General features: G+C 40.5%; 1 protein-coding gene and 2 long non-coding RNA genes across 3 annotated transcripts in view; 1 reads left to right on the forward strand and 2 right to left on the reverse strand.

The window, feature by feature from the left end:
• The window catches only part of LOC123651488, a 50,976-nt gene extending 37,819 nt beyond the window's left edge, over positions 1–13,157 (forward strand). The window contains exon 3 of the long non-coding RNA XR_006740247.1: positions 12,960–13,157. This is a non-coding gene — a long non-coding RNA (uncharacterized LOC123651488). The remainder of the gene's footprint in view (positions 1–12,959) is intronic.
• The window catches only part of LOC123651489, a 158,337-nt gene that overhangs the window by 18,545 nt on the left and 120,885 nt on the right, over positions 1–18,907 (reverse strand). The window lies entirely within an intron of this gene.
• Positions 1,457–18,410, reverse strand: ST8SIA3 (ST8 alpha-N-acetyl-neuraminide alpha-2,8-sialyltransferase 3). The gene is made up of 4 exons (XM_036418328.2): positions 17,393–18,410; positions 15,897–16,019; positions 12,932–13,489; positions 1,457–10,461 (listed from the first exon to the last, which is right to left on the reverse strand). The coding sequence occupies exons 1-4, from the start codon at positions 17,569–17,571 to the stop codon at positions 10,179–10,181; spliced, it is 1,143 nt and encodes a 380-aa protein (XP_036274221.1). The 5' UTR covers positions 17,572–18,410; the 3' UTR covers positions 1,457–10,178.

The following is an 18,907-nucleotide window of genomic DNA, read 5'->3' on the forward strand; positions in this document are numbered from 1 at the left end:
GTCTGCGGCATAGGGACAAAGATGGGAAGGGTGATAACGAGAGTTGAAGTGGTGCATAGACTCTATGGTGTGTCTGTCAATCTGTCTGTCCATACATTCAACAAATATCATTTGAGAGCCTACCAAGTTCCCAGCACTGTTATAGGCATTGGGGATATGGTGTGACTAAGACAGGCAGTTACCTGCTTTGTAGAAGGTAGAGCTTTTAATATCCATGAGTAGATAAAGACTATCATTTTAAGTAAGGAAAGAAAATACTATCAAGAAAAATAACACATGGTATGGAGAAGAAGGCTAATGGGGATATTCAGGGAAGGCTCTATGAAGGGGTGGCCCAAAGAGGGACTGGCATGGGGTAAAGGTGCAGGGAGCACTGGACCCAGAGTCATGCAGCATTCTCCCTTTAACTCACAGTGCAGCATGCATTGAATCCCTCAACGTCTCTCCCTTACCCAGTTATTGATGCAATGCAATGATGTATGCAACTGTGTATCATTCAAGAGTACAGTGGAACCTTAATTCTCAAACCTAATTCATTCCAGAAGGTTGTTTGAGAAGTGATTTGTTCAAAAACTGAATCATCTTTTTCAATTAGAAATAATGTAAACTGAATTCATCCATTCTAGACCACCAAATGATTTCTTGCTTTAACCTTTCTTATATATAGTACATGTTTAATGTACTGTTTAATCTATAGATAAGAACTTATTTTTAAAAATTTATTGAACCACTCCCTACCGCTTTAAAGGAATCATGTTCAGCACTCATTCCTGGGGTGTCTTCAGGCCAGCATGCAGCATCTTTGCTTGTTCACTTACCACTGCCTCCCAAATGCTGCACTGGCTTACTGCTTTTTCTTTATCCAAATCAACAGGTTTTCCTACCTCTTCAATTGCCTGTGACCATTGCTTCTTTCACACCCTAAGCAACATTACCACTCTTGATGGCCTCTTTAAGTTTTAAAATTGTGCTAATCATTTATTTCCCCAGCAATAAAAGCCTTCTCTCCTTTGTCGCCTGAGAGATGCTTTTTGTCATGCTGAGGTATCAGCATGAAAGGGTTGTCAGTTCAAAAACTGAAATTTGGTTCCACAATGGAGACATTTTTTTCTGTGAACAACTTGGCCAAGAACTGAATTGTTGGAGATGGGAGACGTTTGAGAAATGAGGTTTGACTGAACATATTATTATTAATAACATTAAGGCCTGCTGCATGATTTGCATTTGAAGTACCTCTGGAAAAATTGTGTGTAGAAAGCATTTTTAGTTTTTGCTATTAGTTCATTTCTGTAGGCAGTCAAGTCCAGCCTTTCTGGAGTCTCACAAATCTCCAAGGAGAATTCTTCAAAACACGGACAGGGAAGAAAAGGAGGCTGCGCTTCATCTTTTCACTGGATGGAGCGTGCTAGTGTGTGCGTGTGGGTCTTCCTAATGAGACAGAAACAACCAGCAGTTCTCCAATGCACAATAAACCAGTTTATTTAAAAACAACGCATTCTGTACTGTGTTTGGCACATGAGGCAACAAGGCAGGCACATTCACACGTAACAGGTACACGTAGAGAGCTATCGAAGCAAATCATTGCATTTCTTCACAAATTACAGTCACAATGCACACGCGATTACCTCTACAAAAGAAAGATGAGCGTCCTTGTTCACCAAGAAGGCAGAAGATATTTACATGATCCTCAGTCCATTCTTTCAGGTCTCCATGGCTCTGTCAGTCTGGTAGCGTGTTTGCGAGAGACATGAGTCTGATTCCTAAGCGCCAAGGCTTCTTCTGAGGGGGCTGAGAGGAAGTGAAGTCTATAGTGCCAGTCACTCGGCATAAAATAGCAATTTCCAAAACAAATGCATCAAGTACGTGGGAGGGAGGGCTTGATGGTCTAACAATATAAGAAGCATTTATTTTTCCCTGTCACATGCTTCTCGCACATTTCTTTAATAACTTACATTCACTGTTCTCCTGCTATTGCACCTTTTGGTTTCATCATTATAGAGAGCTTTGTTCTTATTTCTACATTGATATGACATTATTTAAAATGATGCTAAGATGAAATGGTGAAACCAAGGAGGTTAAGTGAGAGAATATGTCACAAACATTCTTTTGTCTTCACTTCTGATTTATGCTTTCGCAGTGGATTGTCAGCTTTCCATCTAAATAATGGAGGCTGCACGTTGTGGTGTAGCACAGCTAGTGTTTGAAGTGCCCAGACTCCAATTCCAGATAACTGGCTGGGAAGTAAGATACTTCCTACTTTTGGAACCTCAGTTTTCGCACCTCCACATTGATAATGTTGGTTTAGAATCCAGACCTGAGATAATGTCTAGATCTGTGAAGTGCTGCTGTGTCCTGTGTAAGTGCAGTATTTTTGTTCTGTGTCCTGGGATAATTTCAGTGCTAATTGGTCAGTGCTTGATGATTGGATCTAAACCCATCAATAAACCCCTCTCAGGCTCTTGGCTCTCAGGCTGCTTCTCCGAATAGGAAGGGCTCAGATCTATATCTTAAAATGTGGTTAAAGAGCATTTCTGACATGGAGACCAATTATTTTAAGTCTTGCAAAAATGGTCTAGATTCCAGATTTCGAGGAGAAACTTCCCCTTCCTTTTTGCAAGTATGCCAATGACTTTATGCCATTTATGCACATTGACTAAACCTTTCTCCCATTATCTACCAATTTTCCTTCCCCACCTTCCTACCTAACAATGTTGTGAGAGTGGCTGGACCCCCAAGACTGGATTTGCTGTGAACATGTTTATAATATATAGAATGGGGCCTGCTAGCAAGTCCCTTCTGCTTATGTTTATGGACTTACATCTTTGGTGTCCAGAAAAGAGCCAGAGTATGGAGGTGTATTCTGTTCCCAGGCTGTATATATGCAATTTTTGTAAATACAGAATAACATCTGAACATGTACCTGACTCCTTTAAAACCAAATGTAACTTATCCAGTGCAGAGAAACAAACGCATTTAGATGACTTAAGGAGAATAAGAACCAGAGGTGTGCCCTGGCCTTTTAAACATAATATAGGAAATGTTCAAGTTGAGTTTCAAACATTTATAGTCTAGCAATGTCTTACTAAACCTATAGGATATATACTATAGCGAGGGAAGTAGATTTGGTCCTCTATGATCTAATTTTGATTTACTACACACAGGATAAAAAACAATGGCCACTTATTGTGTATGAGGAATCAAGAACATTTTTTTTTCTAGCACTGCCTTCCAAAGGATCTAAATAAACCCATTTAAGAATGATTTCTACCAGAAAAACCTCTAATTTGCAAACAAAGCTTGTTTTGTTGCTCACCAGGGTGTCTGATTCCTAAGTAAGGAAAGGCTTTCACTTACAAGCAGTGTTAAGAAGGAATGTTCACTGCTCAACATCGAAAGAACTGCAGTGGCCAAATGTTTGTTGGCAGTTTTTATTTTCAGGATTCAGCCTTCCACTAGCTTAGCTAAATGCAAGGCATTGCACGACACCTTCCTCTGAAAGTTTGCCCGTGGTATTCTATTTAGTGGTGTTTCTTTTCCATTTGGAACTTTTCTGAGGGCAAATACTGGTAAAGCTCAGCTGAGTGCATACTCAAACCCTAGGAACGAGGCATCCTGAAAATCTCTTGATGGGGTAGAAACATTTGAACTACAGAACCGCTGTAGGTATGGTGTGGCCAAGTAAACATATGGGATGTCTTATTCTCCCTCTGCTCCTTTACACACTAATTTCCTCTTGATGTCTATAAATTTTGTGTTGTGTCAGAAGGATGAAAACACATGTAATACCTTAATTAATAAAAAAATTAAAAAATAATAAAAAAAAGAATATACATGGGCACCATTTTTCAGTAAAGAAAAGAAAAGCAAGTGCCCAGGGAAAATTAGAGAAGTAGAGAAATAGGTGATGGACTATAGGCTATGAAATAAGATCAGCCAAATATTGTTTCAATTGGCAGTTAAAAACAAATGTTTACCTGGAAACTCACTCTTAGAAATGAGACAAGCCATGGCTAGTAATCTCCTAAGGTACTGAGGAGTATGTTAAGAGGTTCATAAGAGTCACATGGCTAGGGAATATTTTGAACACTTTAGGGTCCTTAGCTTTGGGACCCAACAGTATACTAAAAATTAGTAGAATCAAAGTAGAAATGCTTCCCTGGGAAGAAAGTGTACTTGGGAATTCTTCCAAAATCACTGATCTCTCCTATTTGGTACTCACTCTCTCAGAAATTGATGGGCTCTTTAAAACATTTTAGCTGGTTGACATCAACTTAGTAGCTTGAAATTGGCTATGGTGAGAGTATTTATACCATAGAAATTGGCAAGTGCTACAAATCAGGACTTCATCATTCTCTAGAGCCAATTGTTGAACATTTAGCAGCACATCAAAGAGCTTAAAACTGTCAGTCTCACAGAAAGGAATTTAAAGGAGCCTTTTACTATCTCTGACGATTAAAGGCTCTGCATGTGCACAGCGATGGAAGGCCAAAACTTCTTTATGATGGGGCATCCCAGTGCCACCTGACCTCCTCACATATACCCAGTTGGTCTTAAGAATTTTAGCTCCTTGATTTTTAAAAAAATTGGTTTCATTTTAACATGGGAACATTTGTATTTGGGGTATTACATGGAGGTTCAGAAATCAGACCCCTTTAGGGACATTTTAAGCTCTGGGAATGATATCCAAGTAGAATCTAAATGATTAATTTAACTTCCTTGCTTCTCTATCTATTTGTAGAGATAAGTTACCTGAGATCCATTTCTTAGTTTGAAATATAAAGAGCTGGAATAGGGGTAAAGTATAGTAAAGCTATGGCTCTCCACTCTATCTTTAGTCTTGCATCCATTCTGACAAATTTACCAGTTGAATGATTGAGTCAGTAAGACTATGTCTGTGTTGCCATGTATCCTGATAACTTCAAGGAGCAGATCTGCTACTTGCATAAAGAGTGGTAAGCTTTCATCTATTATACTTTGGTGATAATGATATATATGACTTTGCTATATATCGTTCATTCCCAAATGATGGCCACCCCAGAATCACCTGGGATTTGTAAGCTAGGTTTATCCCAGGACATAGAGTCAAAAGTGTGTGGAGCAAGAGCCATACATTTAAAGAGCTTCTCATGTCATACAACTTTGTTTGCTGGTAGATCAGCAGCATAATCCAGGTCCTAACCCTATAACGCATTGTGGTCTTAAATTGCAGTCAGTTATTCTATGACAGGCTCTTTACTGTGATTCCACTGTAATCAACAAGAGAATGAGCATCACTATGGATTAAAACATCTATTCAAACACATATATCTTCAATAATTCATTACAATAAAAAACATTTTAAGAAATACTGCATAATACAATAACAATGTTGGAAAATTTGCTGTGGTTAAGCAGAGTGTGAAAGAGGCATATTTAGTCATTTTGGTCCTAGGTGTCCACTGACCTGTGGCCTTGATTAATTGGGCCACAGATTCAAGACAGGTCAATCAGGTGGCCCCTGGGGGCTCAGATACTCCATCGGGGTTTTCCAGCCACAAACTCATAGCCCCAACTCTCTTTGAAATAAAAACAGTTCTGCACATTCAGGAAGAAGTAGAGTCCAAACAGATATGTTTATCTGGCACATTCACACAATTAGGGGAAAAAAGATTTAGAGATCTTTTACTATACAGAAAATTGCTCAGTCTGTCATTTTGCACATGAAGACCCAACCCAAATTATTCATTATTATTTGCACATCTTAGCATATTGAACTAAATGTAGTAATACAAAGTCTGCTGTTGAAATTGCTCAGAATGTGGAAGGCATTGACAAAGGTATTTCTTACCTCAAGGAGTCTCAGCTGAAAATATACATATGGAGAAGTACATAACCATTCTCAGTATTCAACTTTCAAATTATGCATACATATCACTAAGACAAGATTTTATTAAGATGAATAGATTATTGATGATTCCAGCTGTCAACTGTGACCCATGAATAATTGAATTGTGATTTATCAGAATCATAATTTACCAAGGTTTCCTCTCATTTCAGGCATAATATATGTTATTATCAGTAAACTTTTTATAGCTAAGAATCTCCTTTATTGTTTTGCATCTAAGAAATAAATAATTTGGGGTATCTTTTCCTCCTTTACAGCTTTTGTAACTTATTTTCTGTGCCTTGTGAACCCCAGACCAAAATCACTTTGACTTTGAGCCTATCTTCATTGGATGCTGATAAGGCCAAGAAATATTAGATGAGGAGGTATAATTGCTTCTCTGATTATCTATGCAATATTGGGAAAATCACTTAGCTTCTCCCATCCTCCATTTCTTATTTGCAATGTCAAGAATGAGGACTAAAGATGCTCAAAGGCTCTTCCAATTTCAGTGTCCTAGGGTTCTACAAGTCTGTCCCTGATTCCTTAGGCCTTGGGTCAGCATCTCTTTGCTGTGTAAGAGTGTTTAATAATTAGTACCTTGCCCAAAGTCAGAAGAAACGCTCTTCCATTCCTTGGCTTCCCCACCAAATAGGTTAGTCCTGGCATTCACATTCATGGATAACTGGAGGCTCAGGCACAAGGAGGCAGAGGCAGCCTCTCCCTTTACACATTTTGGCTGGTAGCCCCATGGTAGCCTGATACCAAAGTCATAGATAGATGGCACAGTGGTCACAGTCAGCACTTCTAAGCACATGACACTACTAAACACAAGTACTTTTACAAAGGTTAAGTACATTTAAGACACAGAAGCAAAAGAAGAGGAGCCATAGATGTTTAATTATCAGATAGGAAAAAGACTTTCTGGGTGTGGGAGGCATTCTTGATATAACATTTTAACTCTGTCTCCCTTGGAACTTCATGTCTGCACATGATATTCAGAACCACCATGAAAACTTGAAGGACTAGCGTTAAGCAGGTTGCTAAATGTCCATAGGTCTTTCTTATCTCTACAACTGAATTGGTCATTTGTATTGATATCACGTATTGGGGGTTTTATGGTGAAATTTATTCCAGTTGTTGAGAGTGGACTCTGCTGTGAATATCATAACGAAGAAAGGTTCTGTCAAAAGGATGTATTTAACCTAGAACCAATAAAGCAAGGGCAATGAAAAAGCCAGAGGTTTGTGGCTGTAGCTGAATCATGAGGGGGGACCGAACTGATCCAGCTACAGGGCCTGCCTTTCCAGTTCACTGCTCTTGACCACACAGGGAGTTCTGGTTAAGAGCACAGCTGCCTTTCATATCAGCACTTATGGGATTCACCAACTCTTTTGGTCATGGCAGTAGTTGTACAGGTTTAATCTTTGAAACAGTCTTTAAAAACAAAAAGAGATTTTATATTATAAGCTAGCAGTGGTTCTCAACCTTTCTAATGCCACGACCCACAGGTTTGAGAACCACTAGCAGGGTTGCCTCGGTCAAGGGTATAGCTAACAATAAAAATAACCATAAAAACTGACATATATTGAGTGCTTACTACATGCTGAAAACTAGGATAAATGCTTTACCTATATATTGCATCTAATTTTTGCAATAGGAGGAAGGTAGGCAGTATATAAAATTTATAAATTATAAGAATGGTGGTTAATCACTGTGGGAGGGCTTAGGATTTTCTTCAGAGATTTTTAAAGAAAAGAGAAGAGTGATCTTTTTGGATCAGGAAGTCCTGTCTAGAAACAGGATATAAGCCTGGTCTCTAAGTTTTCCTAGTTCTGAGGCACAAATTTATTTCTTTAATATTTTGAGTTCTTGTGAAAGTGAGAGATGAAATGATGTTGGGAGATGGAAAAGTTCTCCCACTCTAGATTAAGATGAGCCAAGAGTGAAATGAGATTTAAAAAAAATCCAACAAACACTTGGTTTTATGATGAGATCTAATTTAAATGTTCCACCATAGATCACTTAACTGGTTTTAGAGATTCTGGTTCTTTGCTTTTTTAACCTGTCTGGTTCAAAGTGTCTATGTATTTGTATTCAGTAAAATTTAATGGGCACATTGGGATTAAAACTCTAGAGTCAAAATCTGGCCTGTACAATATTGGCATTAATATCACTTAGCTGTAACCTAATGAACTAAGTGCTTATTAAGAGCCAACTAAACATTTTGTCAGTTATCAATCTCACAGTGATCCTGACAGAGCCTAGCATGAGAACTGTAGTAACATTCTCTTTAGAGTGACAGGGAACAAGCATGGTTTTGCTAGGCATCAAATTATACCACTGAATTTAGAAATTTATAATTATTTCAAATATCAATCTGTTCTAGTGTTTTCCATTTTGAAATATCTATTCCTATTTCTCCCCATCTATTTGGATGATTACCATCAATCAGAGTTGTAAGATGTCACAATTGGCAACATATTTGAACCTGTATGGTTTTTCTTTCATTAGTTAATATCTGGATCTATGTAGGCTTCTCTGATTAACTTTTTAAAAAATTTGGAATAAGATATCTCCCATTCAGAACCAGGTAGACCACGAGCACAAGGACTATGTTTTTCCGGATTGTATTTGGTTTAATTTTAGGCATGATCATATTTTCCCAAAGGGGTGGGAGGAGTGAGCTGATCGATTATTGAACTATAGCAATTCTTTTCAACAGTATTTGTAACATTGCAAGAAATCTAAATGAGATTTCTGGAAAAGAACAAGCTACCCCACCAAAATGTATTATAAATACAGTATGCTTGACTGGCATTTGGAAAGAAGAAAGAAATTCTTATTAAAATTTAACATTGACTTGGCCAGACTTTGGGCTGAATTGGAAGAACAAAATGCTGCCCAGTGAAAAGCCAGGGATGGAAGTGATGTGATTTTTACTTCTAAGGCTGAAATAATGAAAAAGAGAATCGCCCACTAATTTCATGGCAAGTCTGCACATCTCAAATTCCAAGAGTTATTTAGTACCAGATTTTGCCACTGCACAATGGCTTTTCATTTTGAAATACTTAATTTGTAGATGTATAAATCTGATTTCAGTGGTAAGGGGAAATATTCAGTGTCTAGAATTGTCTTGAAGAGAGAAAATGGGTCTAGGGCAGTGCTGGTGGACACAATGATGGTGAAGTTGACCTCACCTGAGCACTATTCATATGGAGACCTAGCCAACCTGGAGGCTTCTACTCTGCTCGACTCTTGCTGGTTCTCACAGGCTCTGAATGGGCAACATGGTTACAACGGTTTAAGGTAAATGGAGTCCATGACAACTTCTAAGCATTCTTCTTTCTCTATGCCCCAGGCTCTTAAGTTGACTCATTGCTTCTATATTCTGAGAGTATTCCCAGCCCAGTGCTTGAATTGGGATTGTGAGAGGCACTAAACCCAGGCTGGAATGCCCTTGCAGATATGGCAACAGAGTGATTTGACATAATAGCACTCATGACAAGTGGCCACGCCACCCAAGACATAGGCTTTCTCTGTGATTGTAAAAGATGCACTGCATTATATGTCACTCACCACAGAGGGACCACTCTGCTGTAGAAAGACCATCTGGATAGTGAGTACTTAATAAGAGGCATTTCTTATCAAAGTAATCGTAACAAGATCCATCATGATTTGCTCAGTTTGTCATGAAACATCAAAGTTACCCAGAGCTTTGAACACATCCAATACAGATGCAACATATGCAAGCAAAACGAATTCACTATGATTCCTAGCAAATTATTACACTCCATGGCAGTGGGGAAAAGGAGAGACAGAGATAGAGGGAGAGAAGGAAAGAGGGGGATAGAGATGGAGAGATGATATATGCATAACAACTTTTTATGTTTCCATTTTGAAGAGTCCAATCCCACACAGGAAAAAATGAAATCCTGCCCAAGTTGACTAGAGGCCTCTCATTATGAGCACTATATCTTGAGCAAAGCTGCAGAAACTCCAGCTCCAGTCCTCATAAAAATGGGAGGCAGTTTATTATTAAAATACAAACATGAAAATATGTCAAGCCATTTGTTAGCAGCATGGTTCCAAATGCAACATTCCATTTATCAATCAAGTTTTAATCATGTGGCTTCAATGCATCTGTCCTGCTAAGACCCTTAAGAGAGCAGTGCAACAGAGGGAAAGGAGACATCTTTCTTTTAAATGGCAGACACTCTTTATAAGAAATTCTCTAGGGTTCTATTCTGATGACTATTCAATTTTATTCGGGGCACTTTTTAAACCACCATTTGGCACTTTCTGTTCAGAGTTCTTAGGCACAGTGTGACAGAGTCAGCTTGGTGAGCCCTTCCCCATGCATTCGGTACAGCAGCTGAAACTCAGCAGGCAGCTGGTGGGACTCCTGCCACTTGGTGGTAAATTTAGTTCCTTTTTTGTCATAGTAATGGTATGGAAGATCTTCCTTTGTGTTGGGGTCAAATCCAAAAGGCCAAAATCCATACAAGTGGATCTCTTCACATATTGCTGATGCTAGGGTGTACATAAGAATACCAGTGCTCAGCCGTTTGGGCGACAAATGTTTGTTTTTCCAGTACCTGTGGAACAATAAGTACAGGTGGATTCAGTGGCCAGTGTTGAAAGTTTCAGTCAGAGGTCATTTGACTGGGCTGGGAGGTCAACTTATCCAAGCAACTTGGATACTACTTGCTTTGAATCTGTCTTTTAGACTATAAAACACCTCTGGGCAGGACTAGCTACATAATTTGTGAGACCAGGAGCAAAATGAAAATGTAGGTCCTCATTTCAAAATGTATCGAGAATTTCAAGAGTTCAGTAGCAGATTATTAAACCAAGTGCTAGGCCTGCCTTAAAACGGGCTTCTGTATGAATCACAAGGCTGCACATATTAGAAGCCCACCCTGCCTCTGGGTTGGCCTAGACTCTAGGGCTAGAGAATGGTGGCTTCGACTGAGTGGTGACACCACAGAGGCCCACCGGTGAGAGTGACTATGCTTCTCAATCACAAGGGAGTGTGAAGGGGTTAATTACTCTAAAGGGATCCCTTATGTCACTTCCTTTTCCAAAAGTTAAATCTTTCTTATAGGGTTTGGAAAGATTGCGGGACCTTATTTTTTAATATTCTCTTGTAAAAAAAAATCATATTCCCTTCTTTTTTGTTTTTTAACTAGAGCTTCCCAAGGCCTTCTTTAGCATGTCAGGACCTAAAAAAAAAAGTATATGAATAGTTTCTGAACTTAAAAAAAGCTAAATTATGGTTTTTATTTCTTCCATATTTAGATAGTATTCTGTAGCCTTTCTTCCTACAATGTCAAATATTTGAGACTGCTGTGGTGTGTGTGTGTGTGTGTGTGTGTGTGTGTGTGTGTGTTTATATCATTGGCTGTGTAGCAGAATTAAACTGTTCATGAATCAGTTTCTATGGAATGTGTTTTGTTCAAGTTTTCATTGAGTCGGTGTGTCTGGTTTAAGGCCGAGTGGCTGTGGGACACTATGGCTAATTCTCTGGATCTTCTGAAAGGTGGGGCAGGGAAGGCCACAAAGGCCAGTTTCCTGAAGTTTTTGAGCATATACAGCTCCTTCTTCACGCTTTAAAGTTAATCCTTTACCATACCAGTTGAAATATAAATATTCAATCTTGGTTTTAATATTCTAACTTATAGGAGTTAGAATGACTAGTGACAATTCTTTTGGTACTGTTGAATTTAAATAGAGCCAAGAGAGAAGCAAAATGATGAGGTCAAAGATCACGGGAGACACCAGCTTCTCATTCTGGTTCTGCCCCCTTTTGGACAGTTACATTGGGCAAATAACTCATGCTCTTGGTAACTTGGTTAATTCATCTTTAAACTTAGGAGTTGGGCTGCATTACCTCTTGTGTGGGCTTCAAAACCATACAGCCTGGAAAATTGGAACAGTCCTTGTAATGTTCTCTTTCTCTCAAACAAAAGGTTCTAGTTTGGACTTTAAATGATGGTGTCACTCTACCTGTTAGATACATTCCAGTTTACTAGACAATGATTCTTTCTTCTATGAGAGATGAGCTAAACAGATCTTAAATTTGGAAAACTTTAGAGGACTACTGGATGGGAAAAATCTACTAAGATAAAAGTCTTTGAAATTCCCTGTTTTCACCAGGCCTCCAAGAGCCCACTAACTTGTAGTAATATCTGGACAATATTTAGCTACTTGCATATGGGTAAATTAGAGTTGAGTCAATTTCCTCAGATGATTTAAAAAAAATACTACAAATAATACTGGTTTATAAAACACCCCTGGATTAGTGGTTTCCAATTCTGACTGCATGTTAGAATCATCTGGGGAGTTATTAAGACATACCAAGTACCTGCCCCTACCCTTCTCCACAAGACCAATTACAATAGAATCTCTTAAAGTAGAGCTTAGGTAACAGTATCTTAAAAAATTTATCCAAATGATTCCAATGTACAGCCAGAGTTAAGAGTCATCAGACTAGATGAAAATATTGCATTTCTGGTCAAATTACAAGGGAACAAGGAGCTCATAAAATACTACTCACATATTTTGTCATTCAAATCCCAAATTACAAAGACAGATTATGCAATTTATGATTTATTTATGTGTTTATCTATTTTGGACATCTATAAAACATCCAAATATAAATAAAAAAGAGTATTTTAAGTCAACTGCATCTTAAAAAAATACTTGATTTGTCTAATTTTGCAGTTGGCATTATTAGGTCATAGCTACTAATTTAAAGAAAATTCTTGATCTCTGATGACTGATTGGGGGGCTTACCACTAAGGTAGAGGACAAAGAATAGAGACAGTAGGATGATGAACCACCAAACTCCCTCCCCCAATTTGGCACTGGTGACCAAATAGGGGTAGGAGATTGAACTTCTTACCTAGAAGGGTTCATTCATTCATTACAAAACACAGAAGTTTGCCCTAAAGTACTAATCTAACCACAACAATGAACTAATCCAGTAGTTTCCACCCCCAAGAGATTACAATATTGATTTGCCATCTGGTGAGGTATGAGTTAAAGGCAATAAAATATACACACCTGTTGACATGTTGCATTATATTCCCAGGCCAAGCCAATTGGACTTTTAACTGACCTCTGTGTTCAACAAAAAAGTCAACTAATGTCCTGGTAACAGTTGCTGAAGTGTGGAAGAAAAATGCAGGGATCCAAAGAATTGCCCCATCAAGCTTTTTTAAACTGAGGAAAAAGTTGTTACGGTCCTGAATGGTCAAAAGATTGTTGTAATATTTTTCCAGGATGCTGGGATTGAAGGTGGTAAGGTTGGTTTTCCTTCCAACATCTCTTTGGAATGCCTCCGTAGGGGCGAAATTGCAACGAAAAACAAAATCTGACTTATCTATTTCTTGTCCACACCGGCTCCCTGTCAGGATCCCACTATTTCCAACCACAGCACAGACATTATAATGCTTATTCACAATGGGTGACACATCTGGAAGCAGTGATCGGAAGTTATTGCTAATAGAGAAAACATATTTATGGTTGGAATAATCATAGTGCATCAGTTGTCCGATCCGAACACTATTCTTGGTCAAAGAAAAATTTTTTATTACATCGACATGCTGAAGAATTTCTTGCCTAAAATAAAAAGAAATCCATTAAATACATCCCATTCAAAATTGATTTTTGCATCTTATGTCTTATGCTGCCTTTTCATTCAGACAAGAATCATAGGCACATTGAATCCAAGAAAGATTATACATTCATAATAATTGTGGTCTTTGAGGGGAGACTGTTTCAGAATCTACAGACATGTTAATCTCTCAGTCAACTTGTGAATGTAATCCTTAGAGGCTTGTAAGTGTTGTAACTTACAGTTTTCGCTGCCAGTCTTTGGTTTTCTGATCTACATGAAGAGTATATTTGACTAAGGGGAAGGCACAGGTTAAACTATGTCAGAAAGATAGGGAGACAATTGACACAGGCCCCAAGGAGCTCACATTAATGCACACACATTGGTGACTTAGAGTTTGTAATTAGGGACTATTTGTTTGCTGTTGGACTGCAGTGTTCAAGGAATATAAAATATCACTGGTGTACAAATAAGAGCCAACTGGATATGAGTCAGTATAATACTATCTATTATTAAAAGATGAAAATGGTGATGGAAGTGGGTGTAGTTGAATATTTAATAGAAATGAGATGATAATCTCATTAAGGTCCTTTGAATAATGAAACAGGAATATTTTTCTATTTGATTATATAAAAACACAATTTAATTGGAGATACCTAATCCTCAGAAGAAGAGACCATTGCAAATCCTGGAAAAGTGTGTATATTCTAAGAATTCAGAGAATAAACAAGGTGAAGGTGATACTTAGTACTAATTTCAGGTTGCTTTCATATTGAGCTTTTAGTAAAATTAAGCATCTCTTAAAGTCCCATCTATTTAAAATATTTAAGAGAGCTGAGTAACATGTTACTTTGCTATAAGATTCTACAATTCTAAGAAATCACATTGAATTTTCTTTGTCTTTTGCATTAAAAAAATAGCAGGATTGAAACTAAATGCTTTGCATATCATTGCTTTACCTAAATTTTATTTTTAAAATTACTTCATTTGTCAAAGTACAGAGCAACATAAACTTAAAGCTTTAATACAAAACTTCCAAAGTTATCAATATTGCTCTTTACTAGTACCAGTTGTTACAAAGGTAAAAGTAAGTTTAAAATGATGCTGGAAAAATTAATTAAAGATTACCTAATGCATGGATTGAAAGGAGGGAAGTTTTGAGAAAGAAATATTGTTCTGTCTGGTCATTTGGGTCACATGGCCTAGTGTGTGAAGAATATTTTTATTGAATTAAAAATATGTTTTGGGAAAAGGAATAATGTGTTCTACCCATTAAAGTTTTCATAAAATTAATATTGTATTAAAAACCCAATGGTTAAAAAAAGGCAATTCTTCGGTTTTAGAATTAATCAATTATTATCATAGATTAATTTCTTATTAGTGTTTTAAAAGTTTTAATCATGATCACATAATTATGCCATAAAAAGTATGTCAACTTTTAAAGAAAATTGGATATCTATTAAATTTGCTTTAAGTCTGTCATTAAATTAAAAAAGAGAGAGGCAATAAATAGAAGTGCTCTGACCAAAACACATTCCCCTAAATAGACTGGTAAAATAAGAATTTAAAATAAGTGTTCCCACCCTTAATGAATACAGTAGATGGCCTATACCCCATTTAGCAGCATAATACTTCCACCAAGAAGGGAGGAGTAATGATTTATCTGGGGTTGCTAAAAGTAGACTAGAGTCACTAAGGAGAATAAATAAATTTGAATAAATCTAAGCCTTCCTCCCCACCTCCAAAACAAAAACAACCCAAAACCAAAACCTTAACTGCTAGCCCTATACCACATCAGCTCCTTCATCTACTGTATAAAGGAGACTGCTGCAAGACAATGCATAAGAATGATGTTGGGTAGCTTTTATTAAAATATTTTAATATATTATTGTAGAAGCCGTCAAAGTTTAATGAAAACAAGCAGACAAAACCATTCTTAAGCACCTGCATATATTGGGGCCAAGATTTTCACTAGTAATCTGACAAGTATGAATTATAGTATTTTTTTTATTATTTCATTGAGACAATACTATTTTATTTAAACATGTTTTTTTTTTTTCCCCCCATTGGGGGAAATGAAAACACATTTACAATTAACTTAAAAAATAGATGGCTTTGGCAGCCATGCATGTTAACTATAAATCATAGTGCTCAACTAAGCCCCAGTTATGGAGGATATTAGAAATACCTTTTTTCTCCCATTTAAATTGGCCTTCCTGATGTTTTCTTTTTATAAGAGGGCACTGCATACATAAAAAAGGGTTCCCAATCATTCTTTGTACACTCAGGCCAAGAAGGCAATACAAATACATCTCTGGATGGGGGACAGAATTTTTTTGTTTGATTATTTTGTTTTGTTTTTTGAGCTCCAGAATTCAAAAATACCTTTTGGACCTTTTCCCCCTAGCCTACCTTTGATGTAAAAACGCTGTCCGATTAAATGTCCACTTAGAAGGTTTGTCTTGAAGTTCGTGGGCCAGAGAATTCGTAATGGGCACAAATGACGGATTTAGAAACTTCAGCGCAAATTGTGACCTGGAGAGGAGTATGAGTACAGATAGACACGCTGGCCTCAGCTGGGGAAGCTGAGGGAGCCATTAACGCCCCGCCTGCCGGCTGGGGGCGGCGGGCAGGCGCGCACACGGGCTCCATCCCACCACAGGGCCCCCTCTCATGTGGTTCACTGTCTGCTCCCCTCACACACTCGGGAGGAAGAAGAAGAACTAGGGAAATCCGTCTCCATTGTCCGTCCCTGTGGGTTCGGGAGAGACCATAAAATGGCCGTCTTGCGGAGAGGAGAGCAGGGGCTGGCAGGGGCGCGGGCGCAGGCTGCTGTGGTGAGGACCAGGAGTCAGCACCGCGGACAGCGCCGCGCTGGTGGCTGCCCCAGCGAATTGATTTTTGGGGAAAGGGCTGAGGACTCCCTAGACCCAGGGGAAGGCTGGGGGTGGCTGCTGCCTTAACCTCTTCCTTCCCGAGTTTCGGTTTGACTTCACTCCCAGTCTCTGACTGGGGACCCCAGAAGCTACCGGCTCGGCTGGGCTTCTCTAGGGTTTGCATTTCTAAGGCCCTTACATGGACCACAGAGTGGCAGCTTGTATTTGCCAGCCACCCAACAGGAGGCCTTGCTATGAGAACTTCTAGGGGTCAAAGGTAGGGTCAGGGGGTCCCGATGAGTTGTGTCAAGCTGCGCCTGGAGCCTGCCCCTGCCCAGTCCAGCTTGGCATCAGGCTGTGGCTTAGACCTGGGGCGAGGGTAGGAGGCCCTTAGGAGGGTGGGGAAATTGCAGAAGGGGAAGGTGGAGGTGGGGGGGGGGAGGGGGAGCCAGGGGGAAGGATGGCAGCCTGGGTTAAAGGATCAAGGTAAAATACCCCAGGGGCTTGGGAAGAACAGACCTGCACAACCACATTTGATGTTATATGGGCGGCGAGGGATGGGAGTGGAGGAGGTGACAAGCGGAGTGCGGCGCCTGCGCCATTACATCGCCTCTGGACTGTCCAGAGCCCAGCCTAGGAGTCTGTGGACAGGGCCCAGGGAAGGCACTCACCTCACCCACGTCCATCTCCCGATTCACTCCCCGCCCTGCCCCCAAACACACACACCACACAGTGCTTCTCTCTCCACCATCATTCTCCTCAAACTCTACCCTCATTTTGGAAATGGGGGAAGCGATGCCAAGGAAGAATAGGAGAAATGCAATCATATCGATTAGTACAACAGAGTTTAGGGGCTTTGGGTTAAAAAACAAACAAAAGGGAGGAGGCAGAATCGGAGAGAGGAGTGGAAGGACCACGAAGTTTGTCTTGCCCAAGGTATCTCAGAGAACCCCAAACCCCCACCTCATGGCCCTCCCCTTCCTCCTCGCCCATATACCAGATGCCCGAGGGCGCTCAGAGGCCCTCACTCACCGGAATCCCGCGTGGAGCATGTACATTCGGGGCGCCCCCGGGCTGGCGTACTTGGAAGTGGTGAAGATGTTCTCCTTTTTCAGGGACACGTAGCTGATGAGCGATAAAATCAGCAGGGCAACACTGAGCATGACCAGCCCCAGCACACTGGCGACCCGGGCCATTTTGCAATTTCTCATCCCGGGCTGGGCTGGGCTGGGATCAGGAACAGCGGGGAAATCGGTCCATTGAGCAGCCAGCAGCTCGCTGGCGTGTCTGGCGTGTGTGTTCTCGCGCGCGTGTTAGCGTGTGTGGCGGGGTTTGGGGGGGAGGGGACCGGGTCAGGGAGCCACAGAGGCAGGAGGGGAGGTATGGGGGTGGGCCGGGACCCCAGAGAGAAGTGGGACCCTCAAGGCTGTGGTGAGCAGGCGGGGAAGCTGAGCAGGAAGATGGAGGGTCTGCGTGTGCCGCTGAGAGGGAGTGCGCAGCGCTGTGCGTCTGGCTGCGGGCTCAAGCTCCCCCGCGCGTTTCCAGCGAGGCTGCCATCTCCTCCGCCGCCGCCTGCAAGATAAATGTGATTGGAATAATGTTACAGTTCGATCTAAGCACAGGATTTAATTAATGAACTCTAATCTCCCAAATAACCTGGGGAGGAGCGGGAGAGGGAGAAGAGTGGGGGAGGTGGCGAAGGGAGGGGAATTGAGGCTGGAAGGCTGCAGCCCGTGTCAACAACCTCCTGCTGAGGGGTGCCAGTGAAGAGGGGGCTGTAGAGAGACAGAGGCCTGAACTTAGCTAATGGACCATCCATTACTTTATAAATATATCAGAGAATGGGAGACAAACACTGGATTTGCTATTCTGGAGGATACACACCAGCTGGGTGCTTCTGAGTTGCAGGGAGAGTAGTTTCAGGAAGGCAGACATTTAGAAACTTCTCTCTCACCACAGAGGCACTGACCTAGACCCCCCAGGAATCACTCCCCCCAGCTCCCCAGCAAGGAAATCCTAACCAGCTGGCCCAACCTGCCTTGTGAGTAAGTAAAAACCTCCTTGGGCCCTAGCTGGTTAGGTAGAGCATGGGCCTTCTGACTGAAGGATCTCAGGTTATTCTGGTCAAGAGCACATACCTGAGTTGTGGGCTCCATCCCCAATGAGGAGAACGCAGGAGGAAGCCAATCAATTATTCTCTTTCATCCTTGATGTTTCTATCTCCCTCTCCCTCCCCCTTCCTCTCTGAGATCAATAAAAATATATTTACCTCCTTGGAATTTTCCAGAATCTCTCATCTGCCTTTCATGCTCACTATATAATTTGCTTCTCTGCAAAAGATGTGCAGTGCCTAGTGAAGTTCTGGCTCCCCCTCCCCTGTCCACAGCCAACAGTCCCAGCACACAGAAGGTGGCCAACAAGGTGGGGCTCTGTGTTCACCAGCCTGGAGCATTCTCCCTGTCTTAACTCTGTATCCCCCACATTTCTGACTCATCCCTGTGGCCAGACCTTGGCTCTGGGCCACCTCACAGTCCTGAGAAGCCAAGA

This window comes from Pipistrellus kuhlii, unplaced genomic scaffold, assembly GCF_014108245.1.
Source record: "Pipistrellus kuhlii isolate mPipKuh1 unplaced genomic scaffold, mPipKuh1.p scaffold_m20_p_6, whole genome shotgun sequence".
Lineage (NCBI taxonomy): Eukaryota > Metazoa > Chordata > Mammalia > Chiroptera > Vespertilionidae > Pipistrellus > Pipistrellus kuhlii.

What these genes read in the sequence shown, in the direction of transcription:
- ST8SIA3 (XM_036418328.2), bottom strand. Translation starts at nt 17,571, where the DNA reads ATGAGAAATTGCAAAATGGCCCGGGTCGCCAGTGTGCTGGGGCTGGTC. An exon ending in ATGCTCCACGCGGGATTCCG is followed by an intron (nt 16,020 to 17,392) that starts GTGAGTGAGGGC and finishes ACTCCTCTCCAG; the next exon opens with GTCACAATTTGCGCTGAAGT. An exon ending in ACAGCGTTTTTACATCAAAG is followed by an intron (nt 13,490 to 15,896) that starts GTAGGCTAGGGG and finishes TTTTTATTTTAG; the next exon opens with GCAAGAAATTCTTCAGCATG.